The sequence below is a fragment of the Rhinolophus sinicus genome, chromosome 7 (assembly GCF_057876585.1).
Source record: "Rhinolophus sinicus isolate RSI-liver-muscle chromosome 7, RSI-T2T, whole genome shotgun sequence".
NCBI lineage: Eukaryota > Metazoa > Chordata > Mammalia > Chiroptera > Rhinolophidae > Rhinolophus > Rhinolophus sinicus.
In genome coordinates this window covers 34,163,835-34,185,135 of record NC_142507.1, presented here as the reverse complement: position 1 = coordinate 34,185,135, position 21,301 = coordinate 34,163,835, and the positions used below count along the sequence as shown (strand labels likewise).

At 36.6% G+C, this 21,301-nt stretch overlaps 1 protein-coding gene across 5 annotated transcripts in view; it reads right to left on the bottom strand.

Annotated features, from left to right (window-relative positions):
• Positions 1-19,268, bottom strand: part of PTBP2 (polypyrimidine tract binding protein 2) — a 68,651-nt gene extending 49,383 nt beyond the window's left edge. For 3 of the 5 annotated variants that reach the window (XM_019747020.3, XM_019747021.3, XM_019747022.3), the window contains exons 1-2: positions 19,125-19,253; positions 17,480-17,510 (exon numbers count right to left, since the gene is read on the bottom strand). In XM_019747020.3, coding sequence (XP_019602579.1) covers positions 17,480-17,510; positions 19,125-19,132 — 39 coding nt within the window. In that variant the 5' untranslated portion in view covers positions 19,133-19,253. Of the gene's footprint in view, positions 1-17,479; positions 17,511-18,259; positions 18,282-19,124 lie in introns of those variants that run through there. The other 2 variants (XM_019747019.3, XM_088799456.1) reach the window with 2 other exon arrangements.
• Positions 19,269-21,301: the final 2,033 nt, after the last annotated feature.

The following is a 21,301-nucleotide window of genomic DNA, read 5'->3' as shown; positions in this document are numbered from 1 at the left end:
CTATGGCAATAAAATGAGTCACACAAATTTTTTTTTCATTTCCCAGTGCATATAAATGTTTATGCTATACTGTAGTCTATTAAGTGTGCAATAGCATAATGTCTAAAAAAACACAACGTACATACCTTTAATTTAAAAATATTTTATTGCTAAAAAATGCTAACCATCATATGAGCCTTCAGAAAGTCACTCTTATTGCTGGTGAGGGTCTTGCCTCAATGTTGATGGCTGCTAAAGGAACCGGGTGATGGTTTGAAGGCTGCGGTGCTGTGGCAATTTCTCAATATAAGACAATGAAGTTTGCCACATCAATTGACTCTTCCTTTCACTGAAACACTTAGAGGACCCGGTAAGGTTATGAACTGGCCTAATTTCAATGTTGCTGTATCTCAGGGAATAGGGAGGCCCAAGAAGAGAAGAGAGATGGGGGCACAGCAGGTTGGTGGAGCAGTCAGAACACACACATTTATCAATTAAGTTCGCCACCTTATATGGGTGCAGTTAGTGGCACTCCAATACAATTAAAATAATAACATCAAAAATCACTGTTCACAGATTACCATAACAAATATAATAAAAAGGTCTGAAACTGTGAGAAATTACCAGAATGTGACACGAACACATGAAGTGAACAAATGTTGGAAAAATAGTGCAGAAAAACCTGCTAAACTCAGGGTTGTTACAAACCTTTAATTTGTAATAAATGCAGTACCTGCAAAGCATAATAAAGTGAGGTGTGGCTATACATGGACTGTGATTAGCAGGCAAAGAGCCTGGCTCACATCAGTAGTGTTCACTGTAATATTCCCAAGTGTAAACCAGCATAGGGTCCATGAATAATTGTTGACTAAGTGAATAAATGCTGATAACTATTAACTCCCTTTGGTTCTCAAAATAACACTTCGACTTCTCTAGTTTTCAAAAGTATATTTGACCTCTTTTCAAATATACATTTGTCGTTTACTCTTCAGATGTTTGCTTACTTGTTAATCAAAATCCTTCCACCTCAGTGGATTCAAAAGTAATTCTGGAAATGAGGGGTGGGGAATATTAGGTCTACTGAAGCTTAAAAGAAAGCCTGTAATTCTGATGTGGGTAAGCAGGACACTTGCTTCCTCCTTCCTGCAACGTCATCTTTAGGAATGGCAAAATTTTGTTAATTCATTTAATTTTGTATCAATGGTCTTTTCACCTCAAATGACCTGCTGCTAGGAGAGTAGGTTTAACAGCCTTTATAACAGTCAGAAGAATAACAGGTTATTTACAATTCAGAGATGTTTTCACAAAAATTACTGAATATTTTTATAAATGTTATTACATTATTTTTTATAAAAAAGCAATTATATTTGCCTTTCCACTGAGTACAAAGCTTATCACTATTATGTCCAGAAGTGATTTTGCAGTACTGATAATGTTAATATTTCCATGTTAACTGATGAAACAATTTTATTTGAAATACCTCAACATACCATAGCTGCCTAACTTGGAACAGGTATAAAATCAAATGACTCACTGGAACAGTGATTGGTGGCTATTCTGCAGTAATGGTTGTTGTAACAAATTAAATTAGTAGCACTTAAACTTGGAATCACAGTCTCTACTAAGTATGTACTTTTTAATTTAATTCATCTAAGATAAATGTCAATTGATCTTAGATTCAATTAAGGGAAAAATTAAGTGCTAAGATGGGCACTAATGTCCCTGGTCAATTTGACCACAGAAACCTTTCTTCCTGTATAATAACAATGACCATTCACCAGAAACTAGCATGCCACAAAAACAATTAGGGGGTCAGCCTGATGACTCAGTTGGTTAGAGCAGGAGCTCTGCACAAGAGGATTGCTGGTTCGATTCCCACATGGGCCAGTGAGCTGCGCCCTCCACAACTACACTGAAGAAAATGAGTTGCCGCTAAGCTTCAGGAGGGGCTCAGGAGGGGCGGCCAGATGGCTCAGTTGGTTAGAGTGCAAGCTCTTAACAACAAAGTTGCCGGTTCAATTCCCACATGGACTTTTCCCTGCAACTAAAGATTGAAATGGCAATTGGACTTGGAGCTGAGCTGCACCCTCCACAACAACTTGGAGCTGATGGGCCCTGGAGAAACACACTGGTCCCCAATATTCCCCAATAAAATTAAAATGAAAAAAAAAATTTAAAGGGAAAAAAGAATAAATCTGGTTGGTAGTACCAGTCAAAAAAAAAAAAAAAAATTTAGGAAAATGGTAATATAGGAAAATACAATCTATATGTCAATCAGAGAGAGGTGTTTAAAATAAAAAGTACGGTTTAAACGACATCTGGCATTCATTCCAGTGATAGAAATTTCTAATTTTTTTCTACTCACTAATGTACATTAGTCCAATACAACTACCATCTATCACTCCCAGGTGGAAGAGCTGCTGGATGTACCAGAAAGGCAAACAAAAACTAAAGGCTAACACTGACCAGAATCCCTGGGCTGTGCTATGATTCAAGACTGAGGGCTAACAAAGATTTTCTCCTCTGGAGAACAGAGAACCATGACAGAAAAACATGGGTCAAGGATGTAAATATCAACTTCCTGAGGAAAATTAGACTATCAGAGAAAAAGGGAGGTACTCACTCATGTGAGTATTTCTGGTGTCACTGAACAGAGGTGCTGCCAAGGAGCTAAACAAGTGGCCCGAGTGCTACCTACATACTAGAAGTTGTGAGTTCACTAACTCAGAAACCCATAAAAATACAGAGCACAGGTAGCAATGATACACTGAAGAGGATCAACAAAACCAAAAGTTCATTTTTGTAAACAAGACAACAAAATAGACAACCGTCAGGTAAGAACAATCAAGGAAAAAATAATCAAGGAAAAAACTGTACAGCTCTGCTATACCTCATCAGACCATACAGACCAAAGCAAAAACTTAGGGAATAATGAAGCAACAGATTTAAGAAACTTGGCCCAGTGAAAAACCTCATGGAGCAGACTGACACCACTTCCTTACATCAGCAGGACTTTTTGTTTATGAGAAATAAACTTCTGGTCTATTTATGCCACTACATTCTGCATTTTGTTATAGCTTAGCCTTTACCCTAAAATACATACCTGTAATATGCAAAAATGGCACTGCAAATTTTAATTTAATTGGTTATTTCTAGAAGAACAAATAAATGAAATTGAATCCCCACCCAATACACATACAAAAAATAATTTCCTCATGTATTACAAATGCAAAAGGCAAAACTTTAAACATTTTTAGAAGAAACATCTTTATGACCTGAGTAAGGACTTTTTAAATTAAAACACAAGAAATATAACCATAGAAGAAAAGTAATGATAAATTCTACTACAAAGTGGCCACAAAAATCTCTACAAAGAAAAACTGTATCCCAACAACAGATGAGAACTTAAAATCCATTATTAAGCACTGATTTGCAAAAATTACTATGAAAGACATCCAGAAGAACAAGGGAAAAGTTAAAATGGGTGGATAAAGAATGGGAACACATACTTTTCACTAGACTGGCAAAGGGAACTTGTGGCCATATTAAAACCCTACATGTTAATACTAACAACTTTTATTCATCAAAAGACAGCACAAAGAAGTGATAAAGCAAGCTACAAACTAGGAGAGAATATTAGCAACACAACCAACAGAGAATCAGTAATTATATAATAACTGCAAAATCAGTTTAATCCAAATTTTTATTAGTCAAAAATACAAATAGGCTTTTCATAGAATTTCACAAAAGAAGAAACACTAATGGCCACAAACACGTTGTACAGGGGAAAAAAAAAGATGTAACACCTAATTAATAATAGGAGAAATAGAAAAACCAAAGAAGATACTACACACTAGACTGACAAAATTAAGAAATTTAACAAGTGCTGATGAGGATCTGAAATAGCAAGAACACTTGTGCACTATTAGTAAGAACATAAATTCAAATAATATCCTATGTATCACACTTTGTAAAGTTTAACATACCCTCTTTTGATATATACTTTCCAAAACTCTTGCATACAATGCACAAAGAAATAAGAACAAATGTGTTCAGAGTAGCATGTTTTTAAAATCAAAAACTACACAACCCAGATCAGGGTATTTTTACAGAATACTACATAGAAATGAGTATTATACAACTATACACAAAAATATGGCTATTAGAAATACTACCAAATTAAAACAGAAGTCAAGTTAAACATATGGGTATACTATTTTCATAAAACAAAACAAAAAAACCCACCTATAGAACATATTTTTGTCACATAGACGACAAAATCATAAAGAAAAAAACATATTCATGGCAGTCACTACACAGCAGGGTAGCAGGAGGAGAAAATGGAGCATATAAGCATACGCAACAATATTGATAACATTCACTATTATCAATTCCAAATATAAATTTAAAAAACTCAGCCCCCCCAAAAATAGAAAATGTAAAAGCGAAGTTCTCCCCAGTCCAAAATTTATTATCCTTAAATTTCATACAATTCTTTCCAAATATTTACGAGTCTTTATCTTTAATATTCATACAAAACATACATCTACAAAATATTCTTGCTAAAAATTAAGCCAGAATCTGATCAAGACTCATCAAACTGCAAGTTTACAGGAAATACAGAGGATACGAGGAACATTTGAAATGACAACACAGAGGTATAATCAGCAAAAACAAGAAAGTGCAATTTTTCTGAAAACTAAAAGCTAGATGACCCAGTTTCCCTAACAAAGAAAATCAAGAAAGGGGGAGAAGGTAAGTTGATGTATAGATATAGAGACTCAAAAGACATTAATCAACATATTCCCTTTCCTTGGTTCCTGATTCAAAAGGGAAAAAAGTAAGACATTTTTTAGGGAACTGGGAAATTTTGACCGCTGCTGGAGATTAGATAACATGAAGAAATTATTTTAAATTTTATTAGGTTTAATAAAATGGTATCAGTGTTATCTTCGAGAGACTGTATCTGTTAGAGATATTATACATACTGAGGTATTTGGGAATGATTATGATCTCTGAAATTTCCTTTCATATTCTCCACCAGGAAAGAAAAAGAAGTGTACAGTTGACACTTGTACAGTTGACGTGTGAACAATCAGGGGTTGGGACACGAACCCCCTACGCAGCCAAAAATCCATGTAAAACTTTTGACACCTCAAACACGTAAGTTGTCCCTCAGTATCCACAGAGGGTTGGTTCCAGGATCCTCCACCAATACCAACATCTGCAGAGTCTCTAGTTCCCTATATAAAATGGTGTAGATCAATGTATACAGTCAGCCCTTTATATTTGCAGACTCCCAACCATGGACCAAAAACAGTGCAGGTATTTACAGAAAAAAATTTCGCATACAAGTGGACTTGCACAGTTCAAATCCACTAGTTCAAAGGTCAACTGTATTATTATACCATTCACACACTACCGTATGCCTTGAAAGCTTTACAATAGTTTTAAAAATGAAAGACATTGATTAAAAAAATTGAAGACACAAATAAACGTAAATATGTTCCATGCTCATGGATTAGAAGAATACCGTTAAAACATCCACACTACCCAAAGTGATCGACTGATTCAATGCAATCCCTATCAAAATTCCAATCGCATTTTTCATAAAAACAGAAAAAAACAATCCTAAAATTTGTATGGAACCATAAAAAAATCCAAATAGCCAATGCAATCTTGAGAAAGAACAAAGATGGAGGCACTACATTCCGTTTAAAATATAGTACAGGGGTGGCTGGTTAGCTCAGTTGGTTAGAACGTGATGCTAATAACACCAAGGTTGCCAGTTCGAGCCCCGCATGGGCCTCTGTGAGCTGTGCCCTCCTTAAAAACAATAATAAAATAAAATATAGTGCAAAGTTACAATAATCAAAATAGCATGGTACTGGCATTAAAACAGACACATAGGTCAATGGAACAGAATAGAGTTCAGAAATAAACCCATGCCTCTACGGTCAATTAATTTACAACAAAGAAGGTTAAGAAAATACAATAGACAGTAACTTCAATAAATGGTGTTGAGAAAACTAGACAGCCACATGCAAAAAGAACGAAACTAGACTGCTATCTTATACCATACACAAAAACCAACTCACAGTGGATTAAAGATTTAAATTAAGACCTGAATCCATAAAACTCCTAAGAAAAAAGTAGGTGGTAAGCTCCTTGGCATTGATGTTGGTACTGAATTTTTTGGATTTGACACCAAAAGCAAAGGCAACAAAAGCAAATATAAACAATTAGGACTACATCAAACTAAAAAACTCCTGTATGGCAAAGGAAACCATAAATAAGATGAAAAGCAACCTAAGGAAAAGAAGAAAATATTTGCAAATCATACATTTGGTAAGAAACTAATACCCAAAATATATAAAGAACTCATACAACAAAGGAAAAAAACAATCTGACTTTAAAAAAAAGGACAAAGGACGTGAATAGACATTTTTACAAAGACATACAGATGGCCAATAAGTAAAAAAAAAAAAAAAAGTGTTCATCGCTAATGAACACGTATGTTCATTAGAGTGTACGTCGCTAATCATTAGAGAAATGCCAATCAAAACCTTAATGAGGTATCACTTCACACCTGTTAGAATGGTTATAAGGATGACTACTATCACAAAGTGAAGAAATTAAGTGTTGGTAAGGATGTGGAGAAAAGGGAAGCCTTGTGTGCTGTTGGTAGAAATGTAAATTGATGTATCCACAATGGAAAACAGTAGGTGGTTGCTTCAAAGAAAAAAAACACAACAAAAAAAAAACTTTTTAAGTACAATTTTATGATCCAGCAATCCCATTTCTGGGTATTTATCTGAAGAAAATAAAAACACTATCTCAAAAAGATATCTGCACCCCCAGGTTCACTACAGCATTATTTACAATAGCCAAGATATGAAGATAACCTGTGTCCTTCGACAGAAAATGAATAAAGAAAACGCAGTACACAAATACAATGGAATATTACTCAGCCACAAAAAGGAAATTCTGCCATTGTGACAACAGGGATGGGCCTTGAGGGCATTACACAAAGCAAAATAAGTCAGAACGAAAAAGACAAATACTGTTATGTAACTTTTATGTGGATATTTTAAAAAACAGAATTCATAAAAACAGGACAGATTGGTAGTGGCCAGAGACAGGGGATGGAGGGGAAGGCAGGATGGGCAAAATGGGTGAAGGTAGTTGAAAGGTACAAACTTGCCATTATAAGTTAAATGAGTCTTGGGGAATGTAACATACAGCATAGTGACTATGAGTTAATAATACTGTACTGTATGTTTGAAAGTTAAGAGAGTATATCTGAAAAGTCCTAAATAAGAATTCTAATTATGTATAGTGATGGATGTTAACTAAACCTGCTCTGGTAATCACACACACACACACACACACACACACACACACACACACACCTCAAATCATTATGTTGTGCACCTGAAATTAACACTATTTACCTCAATAAAAAGAAAGAGAACTCTTAAAAGTTAAAACCTGTTGCCAAAGGTACCAATTGATCTTTCTTTATCTTGAATGCATTTTTAACAAGAAAATAAACGAGTTCAGGATCTAATTTAAAAGTGGACAAGAAACAAAAAATCTAGTGTGGGCACAAAGATAAAAACAGAAACTGGTAAATTATGTAACAAAAAAATGCAGTCTGTTTCTTTAAAAACACCATTAAAATAACGTCTCTGAAAAGAGAAAGAAAAGGAAAATACAAATGGTCCATATTAATAAAAAAATTTGTTAAATGCTGTACTAACTTTGAGACATCTGAAACTATGTAAAACAGGTAATTTTCTAGAAAAATACTGAATAACGGAATAAACCAGTAACTTTGGAAGAACTATTTGTCAAAGAAGTATCCCTCTTTCACTCCCCTACATATATATCTACATATATATACACATGGCAGAATGATGGGAGGCACATTCACCCTGATTAGCTTTGCTAAAATACTGGTGATTTATTTTTCTTTTTGCATTAAGCGTTCAGTTTTCTGCATTAAGCATTTCTTTTATAATTAGAAAATATATCAAGGGGAAGAAAAGGGAAAATTCTCCAAAGAAATATTATAGTTCGCTGCCTGAGTTCAAATGTTATCTTATTAATAATAATGCAAATATAATGTTCCCTCAATTAACTTAGAAATTTAGTGCAATTATAATCAAAACCCAGTCTTCAAGGAACTTAAGCAACTGATCTTAAAAGACATACAGCATACAGTAAATGTCAAGACAATACTGAACAACAAAGTTGTGAAATTCACACAAGAAGACTTACTGTGATGTTACACTAAATTAAGACAATGTGGTACTCATACAGGAATTAAACAATGAAACAGAAAAGATAGCCCAGAAATATATAGGAAAACCTGACAGGTGACACTGCAGATCAATGGAAAAGACATTAACTATTCAATGGAGCTGGTACTAAATTTGTTATGCATAGGGGAAAATCATTAAACCTTTATCATACACTACACAAAAATTAAGTTCCAAATTAACTTAGGCTCTAAATGTGAAAATCAAAATTTTAAACTTTCAAAATAAAATCCACAAGACTATAAAACCTCTTCAGTTAAAAAAAAAAGATTTCTTAAAAACGGAGACCTAAATGTGATGTTAAAATTTCCAACTTCTATTCATCAATGTAAAAAAAAGTCTAAGACAGGAAGAAGTTATATGCAGCATGCATAACTAACAAAGCTTTAGTATCTACAGTATATAAAAACTTCTAGAAACCAATAAAAAAAAGATAAAAATTACATTACGAAGAAAGTGGACAGACTATATGAACAGAAATTTAAAAGAAGAAACATGAATGGCCAACTAAGAAAACACATCGTTAATACTCAAGGAATTCAAATTAAAACAAGATACCACTCACACGTACAACATGTGTACAACCATTAAAAAGTTCCAACAATGCCAATTATCAGAGAAAATGTGGAGAAACAGGAATTCTCATACACTAAGAATGGAGTATAAATTAGCACAACCACTTAGGAAAGCAACATGCCAATACCCAATCCACATGAAAATAGACACAACCTATAACCCAACAATTCTGCTTCTAAACTCAAATCTTGACATATGAGGTGATCAAACATAGTGAATGTTTAAATAAATTAAAAAATGTATGACAGTAAAAGACACATTGCCATTAATCCCCCTCAAAATACTCTCCCTCACTTCAAACACACTTACCCATTGTTCTTGCCACTTTCTAATGAAACAGTTCTGGAAGTCCTCTTTCATGTCTTTAGTTGCACTGTCGTGGCTGCCTTGATGTCCTGAATCATTTTGAATCTGGGGAAGAGCCAGAAGTCGCACAGTACCAGATCTGATGAACAAGGTGGTGAAGACATACCATAATGTTTTTATTTGACAGAAACTGCCGTATACCAGAAGCAATGTGTGACATGGAGTGTTGTCATTATGGAGGATTTACCGCACACTTTAAAACACACCTTCTCTCAACCCTAGCTCACACCCGACTGCATCGAAAAAGCTGAAACTTGTCACACACTGTTACTAAGGTTCATGTGTCGCTTTCTGTATTGAAGATCCCTGCCTTTCCATTGGATGGCACTCGGCAGCAGCATTCACCGTATTTTGTCATCACAATGGAAAGGCTCCACGTCACACATCCCTTCCCGTACATGGCAATTTCTGTCAAATAAAAACATTATGGTATGTCCTCATCCACCTTATTCACTGGATCTGGTACTGTGCAACTTTTGGCTCTTCCCCAAAGTCAAAATGACCATGAAAGGTAAATGTTTCGAATTGATTCTGGACATCGAGGCAGCCATGAAAGCACAACTAAAGACACTCATGAAAGAGGACTTCCAGAACTGCTTCAGAAAGTGGCAACAATGGGATAAGTGTGTTCAAAGCGAGGCGGGGTATTTTGAGGCGGATTAATGGCAATGTGTCTTTTACTGCAATGTTTTTTTATTTAAACATTCACCATATTGTTTGATCACATCTTGTACAGTTGGTGACAGAGGAACAATAAAACAAAGTCTGTGCCCTCAAGGAGCATCTATTGTCTCAGTGTTTTTGAATCACCAGTTTCTAAGAAAGTTCTGTCATTAAGTGGACACACTATAAATGTGTGTAATTTGAAACCCTAATATAAATACCATAGCAAGCATTATGTAGCATTTTAAGAAAAATCTAAATCTAAAAACCCAAGTTTTTAGTAACTAGCACATCCAGTTACCTTCAACTATTACAAAAAAGTTAGTTTTAGCATTATTTCATTGTAATGATCTAAGAAAGCCAATGATGGTGAATTCAACAGCCATTATCACAACATAAACTATACATTTAGCATTTTTATATCTAGTGCTTTCACAGTACTATTGAAACCCAACTTGAAGAAAAGCTAACAACTTATTTTAACAAATAGGTCCTTTATTAATTGTCCAATTACATAAAGGCTTCATTTAGTTAACTAACTAAAAAGAGAATGGCTACAAATTTCCCCATACTTAAAATCTGCATCCAAGAAGTTAACATTTTACCATATTGCGTACCATCATTTATTATTCTGCATTCATTTCATACATTTCTGTTTTCCCAAACAATAGGCCCATTATTTTGCAAGGATTTCACACTGGCAAAATGGTTAAGAGTATAGAAATGAAACCCCTGAAATCAATTACAAATTACAAAGGATGTAAAAAAATTTTAAAGAAATGCAACAAACTTCAAAATTAAAAATTCATAAAATTCCTTTCTTGTTTTACAGTCTCATTGAACTACACAAAAATCAATGAGAATCAACTACAGCAAATTTATAAAGGCAATGAAAAGTGAGATTTAAACATATCCTATAGGCAAAATGAAATTATAGCACTTAATATATTAATATGCCCAAAACTATACGAAAGTCAAAAAATAATACTCTAAAAAAAGTAACTACAACACACATGAATCAATTTTCTTTTCATACAGTTATAACACAAGAAATTAAGATCATTAAAATAGGTCACATATACAAAGATGCAGTTCACAGGAAAATAAAGTCAGATTTTTAAAATCTCACCCTTCAAAATATAAAAAAACCACCTTAAGCATAAAATTAGCTGATATTCCATTTTTATAAAACCCGAACTGGCAAGGGTATGGAAAAACAGACACTCCCAAACACAGTTGTGGAAAACAAATGCCTTTTGGCATTGTGGTTTTCATAAATTTTTAACTGTAAACTTCAATGACACAGCATTACTTCTATTTTAAATATTTCCACACTTTTAAAGTGCTAACAGAGTCAAACCAAAATGTCCATCAGTGTAGGAACTAAATTGTGGTGCATCCATATAACAAAGAATGAGTTAAATCTTTAACTGCAGCATATTATGTAATTTAAAGAAAAAAAGTGGAGTTCTGCTTCCAGCCAAGATGGTATTATGTGGACTGTTAACAGAAGAAGGAAGGAAGGAAGAAGAGAGAAGAGAGAAGAGAGAAGAGAGAAGAGAGAAGAGAGAAGAGAAGAGAAGAGAAGAGAAGAGAAGAGAAATCACATAAAATATATAGAACAATGGTTTTCAAGACTGCTGGACACCAGACAATGATAAACAATGATTCCCAAGAGTCAGAAAACAAATGAGGTCGAGTCCATGATCACCCCAGCTTACTCTCTTGAAACAAAGTCCAGGCCATGGCACAGCTCAGATGGGAAAACCGGGCCAAACTTCAAAAACTTCAAAACTTCAAACTTCAAAAACTCCCTGAGTTGAGAAAGAGCCAGAGTCCAGAAACCAAAGCAACTAAAGTTTGTATGGCCGAGTACCAGAGAAGAAAGAACTGCACAGAGAGAACTCCAGAATCTGCAGAGAATCCCACCAGTATTCAATGCACATACACGTATATAACTAGAATATGGGTAATGTAGAAGATATTTTTATTTTAAACTTTTAAAAAGATAATTGGTTGTCTAAACAAACAAAAAGAATGTAGTAGGATTTAAAAATTATGTAGGAGTAAAATGTTAAGATAACAATAGCACAAACACCAAAAGGGCAGTAGTATTCTAATATTCACATATTACATGTAAAGAGGCACAAACACTCCTTGAGAAAAGGCTGTGGTAAGTTAGAACTGTATGCTATAAATCCTAAAACAGCCACCAACATAACAAAACAGAGTTAAAAGCTAATCAGCTAACGAGATAAAATGAAATTTAAAAATCCAAAATAAAGCAGAAAGAAAAAAAGGAACAAAAAACACAAGGGACAAATAGAAAACAAGCAGCAAAGTGGTAGTTTTTAAATTAACCATATCAGTAATAATATTAAATGTGTACAGGCTTAACCAAAAGAAGATGGTGCAAGACTGGATTTAAAAATCAACTCACCACTTTATACTGTCTATAAGAAACACACTTTAAGGACACAAAAAGGTTGAAAGTAAAAAAATGGAAAAAGATATACCATGTGAACTGTATTTGAAAGAAAGCTAAGATAGCTGTACTGATATCAGAAAAAGCATTTAAAAAAAAAAGAATATTACCAGACATAAAAATGGTCACTGCATAAGAATAAAAGGGCCAATGAATGTATCAAGAGGATATAGTAATCCTAAACATTTGTGTACTAATAATAAAACTTGAAAAACACAAAGCAAAAAGTGGTAGAACTCTAAAGGAAAAACAGACAAATGCACAGTATAGATTTCAGTGATTCCCAAGAGTTAGAAAACAAATAAGGTCGCGTCCATGATCACCCCAAGCTTACTCTCTTGAAACAAAGTGATAGAATAGACAGAATTTTCTAAGTGATAAAATAGACAGAATTTTCTAAGTGATAGAATAGACAGAAAATCAGGAAGGGTAGAGATCACTTGAACAATACTATCAGTAAACATGAATTAATCGACATTTATAGAATATACCACTCAACAGCAGAATTTGCATCCATATTAAGTGCAATTAAAACTAACAGAATATATATTTGGACCATAAAATAAGTCTCAACAAGTTTACAAAGACTGAAGTCTTACAAATATGTCCTCTAATCACATGGAATTAAATTAGAAATAACAGGAAGATATACGGGAAAACCCAAATATTTGGAAATTAAATAACATACTTCTGAATGACCCATAGGTCAAAGAAATAAAAAATATTAGAATGTATTTTGAACTGAATGGAAATATGTCAAAATTTGAGGGATGCCTTAAAATAGAAATACACAGCACTAAACCTCTATTAGAAAAGGTATGTCAATATCAGCTTCAATGTCAAACTAAGTACAAAAAAAAGCAAACTAAATACAAAGCAGAAGGAAAAAACAGCAGAAATCAACAGGAAACAAAAAACCAGAGAAGACTTAATAAAACCAAAGGCTGATTTTGGGATTTACATTAATAAGATTAATAAACCTCTAGCACACTGATAAGGAAAAAGAGAAGACACAAATTACCAATATCAAGAACGAGAGAGGTGACATCACTACAAATTCTACACATATCAAAAGGATTAGAAAGTACTATCATGAACAACTCTACACAACTAAATTCAGCAACTTAGTTGAAATGGACTAATTCTAGAAAAGAAAAATTACCAAAGCTCACTCAAGAAGAAATAGATAACCTGAATAGTCCTGTATCTATTAAATAAATTGAAACATGTAGTTTAAACCCTCCCAAAGAAAACAAACACCACACAGCTTCACAGGTGAATTGTACCAAACATTTAAGAAATAGTATCATTTAGGTTGCTCACGCTAATATTAACAACAAAGTAAGGACACCTGTTCTCATTATTTTTATTCAACATTGTAACTAGATACCACAGGCAAGAAAAAATGCCATACAGATAAGAAAAAGATAAACGGTCTATGTAAAAATCTAATGGTGTCTACAAAAAATGCTATTAGATCTAATAAAGTGAGTTTGGCAAAGATGTGCAATGCAAGAGCAATATGCAAAAATAATTTGTATTTCTAATATAACTAGAAATTGAATTTTGTAAATATTTAACAGCACAAAAAATAACTAAATAGGGATAAATCTGACAAAAAATATACAAAATCTGTACATTGAAAACTCAAAACATTGCTGAGAGAAATTAGAGATCTAAGTAACTGGAGAGATATGTGTTCCTGGGTGAGAAAACTTGACGCTGTTAATTTATCAATTTTCCACCAATTGCTCTATAGATTCAAATTAATTCCAATAAAATCCCAGCAGGCTTTTTTAATAGAAACTGGGTCATGAAAATGTAAAGAACCCAGAAGAGTCAAAACAACTTTGAAAAAGAATAAAGTTCTACTTGATTTCACGACTTAACATAAAACATCAGTAATTAAAACAGTATGTTTTTGGCTTTGAGATAAACGAAATAATAAACAAATAAAAATGGGTTAGTGGAAAAGAATACAGTACAGAAATAGAATCATACATACATACATACATAATTGATTTTTGACAAAGGTGCTAAGGCAATTCAATGGAGAAAAGAATAATCTTTTCAACACATCGTGCTGGAAAAGTAGATGTCCACAACCAAAATCAAAAAGTTGATTCATACTTTGTACCGTATTTTAAAAATTAACTCAAAAACTCAAATGCAAAACCAAAAACTTTCCATTTTTATTAGAAAAAAGGGAGAAAAATCTTTGTGACCCTGGGTTAGGCAAAGATGGTTTAGAAATGACACCAAAAAGGTGATCCATACAAGAAAACTGGTAAACTGAACTTCAGATTTTAAAACTGCGGCTCTTCGACACTGTTGAGAATGAAAACAAAAGTGACAGAAAATATTCTGATAAAAGACTTGTAACCAGATTGAAGACTTCTCAAAACTTGGTAATAAATAACCCAATTAAAAAAGTGGGCAAGAGATTTAAACAGACAATTCACCCAAGAAAATATATATCTGCCAAGAAGCAAATGAAGACGTTCTACGTCAGACATTAGAGAAACGCAAATTAAAACCATTTAAGATTACCACCTCATACTCACAAGAATGTCAAAAAAGACAGGTAACAACATGCATTGGAGAGGATGTGGGTGGACTGGAAATCTCATACCCTGCTGGTGGCTATGTAATATGGTACAACCACTTTGGAAAACAGTTTGCAGTTCCTTAAAAAGCTAAAGATATGCCTACCATATGTTCCAGCCATTCCAATCATAGGTATTTCCCCAAGAGACTTGAAAGCATATGTTCACACAAAGACTTGCACAAGAATGTTCACAGCAGCTTTATTTATAAGAGCCCAAAACTGGAAACATCCCAAATGTCCATCAAGAGTTGAATGAGTAAACAAGGTGTTGTTTACCCATACAATGTAAGTAACAAAAATGGACTGATATACAACATAGGTGAATCTCAAAATAATTAAGTGGAATGAAATAAACCAGACCAAAAAAGGGTACATATTGTATAATTCCATTTATTTAAAACTCTAAAAAAAATGCAAACTAATCTATAGTGACAGAAAGCAGATCAGTGGTTGCTTGGAGAAAGAAGGCAGATGGGAGGGATTACAAAAGGAAAAAATGATACTTTTGAGGGTGATAGATGTTCATTATACTGATTTTGGTAATGGTTTCAAAGTGTATGCATATGTGAAACACTGTATACTTAAATACCTGTAGCTTATATCAAATATCTTAATAAAGCTGTTTTTTTTTTTTCCCCAAGGCAAGGTATGGGCCAGCACACATGGCATGAGTCCATTTGAGTAAATAAACAAGGACACTTCTGTGTGGTAAATGTAAACTAATAATTTCAGGAATAAATGCACCAGACATATTTTAACATAATTACCTACCTACACCTAAGAAATAGGACTGGGAATCAGTGAGAAATACTTCGCACTGAATTTTTAACCACGCATATTACTTTGATTTTTTAAAAATGTATGAAATCTTTACTTGTACATAGGTCTGACAGCAAAACAAAAATTCTTAACCACCATCCTAGAAAATTATATAAAATATAACGTTCTTCTTTTATATTAAACAATGGGGTAAAAATGGTTCGCAATTATTTTTATATCATTTTCTCCTCAAACTACTAATACAGAAAACTGGTGAAACCAATAAACCCTATTTACACACTCTTCTAGAAGAGTCTCATTTCTCTCTGCCTTCTCATTCTGGGTCTTGTCTAGTTCTTTCTCTCCTCATCCATTAGTAGGGGACAACTCAGATATGTATCATTTATTCTTGTACAAAATTCACTTTCAGAGGATATTTGTTTGGATAGTAACTACAATATCTACATCTTGCACTCTTGAGCTATTCCTCATTTCAAATCAACTTAGAAAACATCACTGCCAAATAATATTAACTTACCCCCAATCTACGTAATATGAACTTGACAAGTAAGTTTATGTATTAAAGCATGGACAAGTATTTGGTTCACTGTAAGGCAGAGGACAGAAAACACAAAATATCTCCAAAAGTATTCTAAAGACTATCACACCACTATAGATGAAATTTTAAAATTCTAAAATATGTTCTGAACAGTCAGCATCACTGGACAAAGCACACAGCCTCTCAAGACTACTTACACACTTGAAAGGGGAAAAGTATCATTGCATCCCACAGGTTATCTGAGTACAGTAAGCCCTCATTTAACATCATTGACAGGTCTGCAACTTTAAGCAAAACAACATACATAACGAAACCAATTTTGCCAAAGACTAACTGATATAAACAAGAGTTATAACAAAACAACGTTATTTGAGGACCTGATGTACTAGGCTTGGAAGATGTTGTGCCAAGCTTGGAAAATATATAAGGCAAAAATCATGCCCTAACAGGGCAGATAGGCTTACAAACACAAAATTGTAATACATCATGATGTTAAAATGTTCTAGAATTCAAGGAAATGAAAGGCCTACTCATTTGAACTAAGGTTTAAAGAATGAGTAGTTCTCCTGGCCAAAAAGTGATTATGAGGAAAGATTCCAAACGATCTCTATCTTAAGGCCTATCTTCCTTTAATAGAACGACAAACCAGTCTGCTGACTAAAATTTGAAGCTAATTGCCTGAACAAGTTTGTTTATTGTTTTAAGGATCAGGGTAACTGATTTCAAAAGTGGCTTAATATTGGCAAAACTATCTTAGTTTTCATAAGACAAAAAAATGAAAAGCTTAGCTTAGAAGTAAAATTTTATGATTTACATCAAATCACTTATCTGCCCATTTAAAACCTTAATTTCCCCTCAGACAACTGGGGTATTGTTTTATATTCACAAGAAGCCACACCTAAGAGTATTTTTAATTCCTTGAACACTATTCACCCCTGCTTTAAAATGTTATTCTCACAGACTACCTTTCTAGAAAAACATATGGTTGTCTATTTAAGTTCTAAACTACCGTATATAATTCAACTTTAAAAATGAAAACACTTTACACTTGCGTTTTGTTAGGTGTATTACAGTTTTCAAAAGCTATATGAAAAGTTCCATTAATGATGTTAATAAGAGATTCACCAATCCAGTTTCCATTCATTTCAATCTTTTCCTACCTTCACACCAACTGCAACCTCGGTGACAATTCTGTGAAGAAGAAGAAGAAAAAAAAAGTTTCAACCTCCTGTTATTATAATGGTTATTGTTCGAAACTTTTTAGGGTAGTTCATCATTCATAAATCTTCCACTCATAATGCAGATAAAAAAAAATACACAGCAGGTCAGTGACACTTCTTTGTACTATTGTCAACTTGGTTTTCTAGACTTTCAAAGGTGAAACAAAATTCACTATACTTACAGTATTTTGAAACACTTTAAATAGCAAAAAGAACAGAACCCCAAACATTATGCCATTTCTACAAAGCTACTACAATTAGGTTAATAATTTAAAACTTAAATCAACTCTAGCAATCTGTAAAGAAATCAAGAAACATGAATTTTACTACGTTTTGCCATCAATATTTCCATGTTGATCTGGGGGGATCTGCACTTCTCTGGATTTTTGTTTCCTCAGGAAAATAATCCCTTAGGTAACCTCTAGGATAAATTTTTAAGTTTTGTTACTGTTAACTTTTATGTGATCTTCACTCAGTATCTTTCAAAAACACCAAACTCCAGATACTTAATCAAAGTAAACTCCTTTTTCACTTCTGTCTAGTCAAATACTGTTGATTATAAATGTATTTTTTAAATGACACTTAATATCCCAAACGGGCTGAATAAGCCAGATTTTGGCCCTAGGGGGGGCCTCCTTTCTGACAGTTAAATTATTACTGTCTTCAGATGTGGAGCATTCAAGTACTTGGGAGAACCCTGGGCCACATCATTTGCCTCACCTCACTCAGCATCACTCTATCTCCATTCGGCCTTTCAAAGATGCAGCAGAGTCTGGTTTTTTGTAGCGGTTTTGTTTTTCCAAAAACTGGTCAAAGTATCTAAAAAGATGGCCCTGTGTTGACTATGTGCTCGTTTCTGCCATGACTGTTGGCCTTTGCCCATGTGACTGATGCCGACCGCAAACACTTCGTGTTTTAGATCATTTAATCTCTGGGCCCTCGTGCCGAACCTTGACTATTCTCAGGCCCCACAAAAAGGCGTTTTTCCGGCCTCCCGCCCCCACCACCAGACTCCAGTGAAAACAAAGGAGAGTGACATCGCCCTCCCCCTCCCTTCACCGCACGCCTCCCCGCCCCCTCCTCGGCGGCTCCCACTCGCTTCAGCGGCCGCTCCCGCCACCCGCATATCCCCACCCTGGGCGGGCCGAGCGGCCAGGGGCAGCCAGTGGGCACAAGCGGCCTGTTCCCTTCGCCCGCAGGCTTCCCCGAGGCCTCCCGCTCCGGCCACCACACTCGCCGCTCTCCCGGGTCCGGGTCCCAGGTTACTGATCGAAATGGCTCCGGGAGGGGGCAGGGCCGGCGAGCCGCTCTGGGCGCTCGCCCCATCCCCCGCCGCCGCCCCTGCCCCCTGGAGTCGCCCCCCGCCGTCCCCCAGGGCCTCCCCAGCTTCAGAGCCCCTTGCTCCCCGTTTTCGCCAGCAGAGCCGCCGGAGGAGCGGCGGGAGGGGTGTGTGCGATGGGGCGGGGGTGGGTAACGGCAGCGCGGCCCTGGGAGGGGCGGCTGGGGAACCGCCGCCCGGCCCCGGCGCGGGCCGCAGGGGGCCCACTCCCCTCTCACACACCTCCTGGCCAGCCCCGCTACCTACCCGTCCATCGCCGAACCGGACAAAGCTTCGCTCACAGGAACCGAGCCACGCAGCCAGCCAGACACACAAGCGGCGAGAAAATGGCGGCCAGGGCTCGACGGAAATTGCCGAAGGTGCCAGAGCGAACGGGGCTGCGCTCGGCGGAAAGAGCCGAGCGCGCCGGCGCCCCAGTGCGGGAGGCGCGCGGCGGCCGCGAGGACGAGGGGGAGTGGGCGCCTCCTCCGCCGCGGCCTCTGTGCTGCGGCGCGTGGGGCGCCCCGCCTCCGGGGTCGGACCTGCACCTGCGGGGCACGCGCCCGGGTTCGTTTTGTACGGTCACCTGAGGGAGCCCGGGTGGCCCTCCTGGGGCGGGGGGCGGGGGGGGGGTACAGCTCCACACCCCTGCCCCGGACTTCGGAGGGTGGGCGGCGGACTGCAGGGCGGCCCCACTTTTCGCCTCAAGTCCCAGCTTGGCTACCCTCGACTACGTGGATCAAGGAAAAGAGATACAACCTTCCTCCTATGCTATCTTGTATTTGCAGACCCTCCCCATCCTCTAAGACAAAACAAAACAAAACAAAACAACTTTGCCTCATGAAACACGACCACTGCCTCCTGAAAGCAACCCTTTCCCAAGCAAGTAGATCTCACCAGACTGAAACATACGTCTTTGCTTCCAGCCACCTGTGTAGCTCATACCAATTGGAGGAAAAGCTGATTCTCACCTCAGTTAAAGATTCGTGGGCACCTGTAGGAAATAGTCACAATACCCCGGTTTGAAAAGGGCACAGGTGAGATGTTTTAAAGAGTTGGTAAGACAAATGCTACCAATGATTACAATCTGCCATGTGGGAGCACAAAAGGAAAAGGGGATGCGAGTGGTCACTGAATCTTCACCATTGTTTAGAGAGGGAAGAACCATTAAAATGGACTACACAAATCGATTTCCTTTTTGTCTCAGTGTGGGGGCAGAGCCCCAGAAAGCAGTTTCCAGGCTCTCGGCCTCACATAGACAGGTGCTGGCTCAGGTAGTAAATGGCCATCAATGTGATTGGATGGCCATCAGCTGTGGCTAGTTGGCCGTCAGCTGCAACCAGTGAGCCATTGGCCACTAATATAACTGCTGTGGCTGTGCTAGCAGAGAGGAGAGAGAGAAAGAATGGGGCCTAGCAAGAAGATGGCGGCTGGGCTGGCAAGTGTGGTTGGCAGTTTGCGGACAGTGTGGATCCAGCCTCCAGTGAGAGTATAGTGCCGCCAGAGAGAATATAGTGGTATGACTCCCCTACCTATGGCTCCGTGGGTGTTCCTTTTTGGCCTCACCATATCCTGCGTTATGTGGGGAGGAGGAGCAGAGACCCCGCAGGCCTCCCCGCACGACAAATGGCGCAGCGAGCAAGGTCCCCCGCACGACAAATGGCGCAGCGAGCAGGGTCTCCTGCACGACACTCAGTCTCAGTTTTAATTTTAATAGCATTTTGGACATTATCCTTTAATGTGTTTTATCAGAGGTTCTACACAAAATTTGAAAAGGCAGCCACTATGGAAAAGCAGTGGGTAGCGGCTCCCTTTCCTCTCATTCACACTTCACCCCCTATCTTGACACACACACAAATCCACTTCTAATCCTGAGAAATGAAAAATATTCCCTATGTCTCTCCAGTTATTCTCAGTGTCCACTCTGGGTTTTCCTTCAGGCAAACCTCTTACCCCTTTACTAATTGTAATTTCACTGTACTAAGTGGTAGTTTCTGTATAATTCATTTAATTATCTTATTTTTAAGTTGAACGAAACTTAAAGAGCATCTTGTCCAAATATTTTGTTATAGAACTCTTCAAAGCACTCAACTATTAATTCCTGATTTGCCTCAGGAACTGACAATCCTTGAAAAATATCATTTCCTACAACGCCTTCCCTTTGCTTTAACCATTGACTTATAATACATAAAGGACCCATTATCAGTGCCATTAATAATCACTTTTCACATATTTGTGGTTTCGTACATGTTATTTTCACTCAGCAATTAAATATGTAAGCTCCCAAAGGGCAGGAACTCAAGCATAATTCCCTGTATTTCCCACACTGATTCAATCAATATCGATTGATTGGCTCTTGGCAAAGAGAAACTGTTCCATGAGGGGAAGCCTGTTCTTAGGTGGCAAAAGAAATTATAGTATTCACAAAAACACATTTCTCTTAT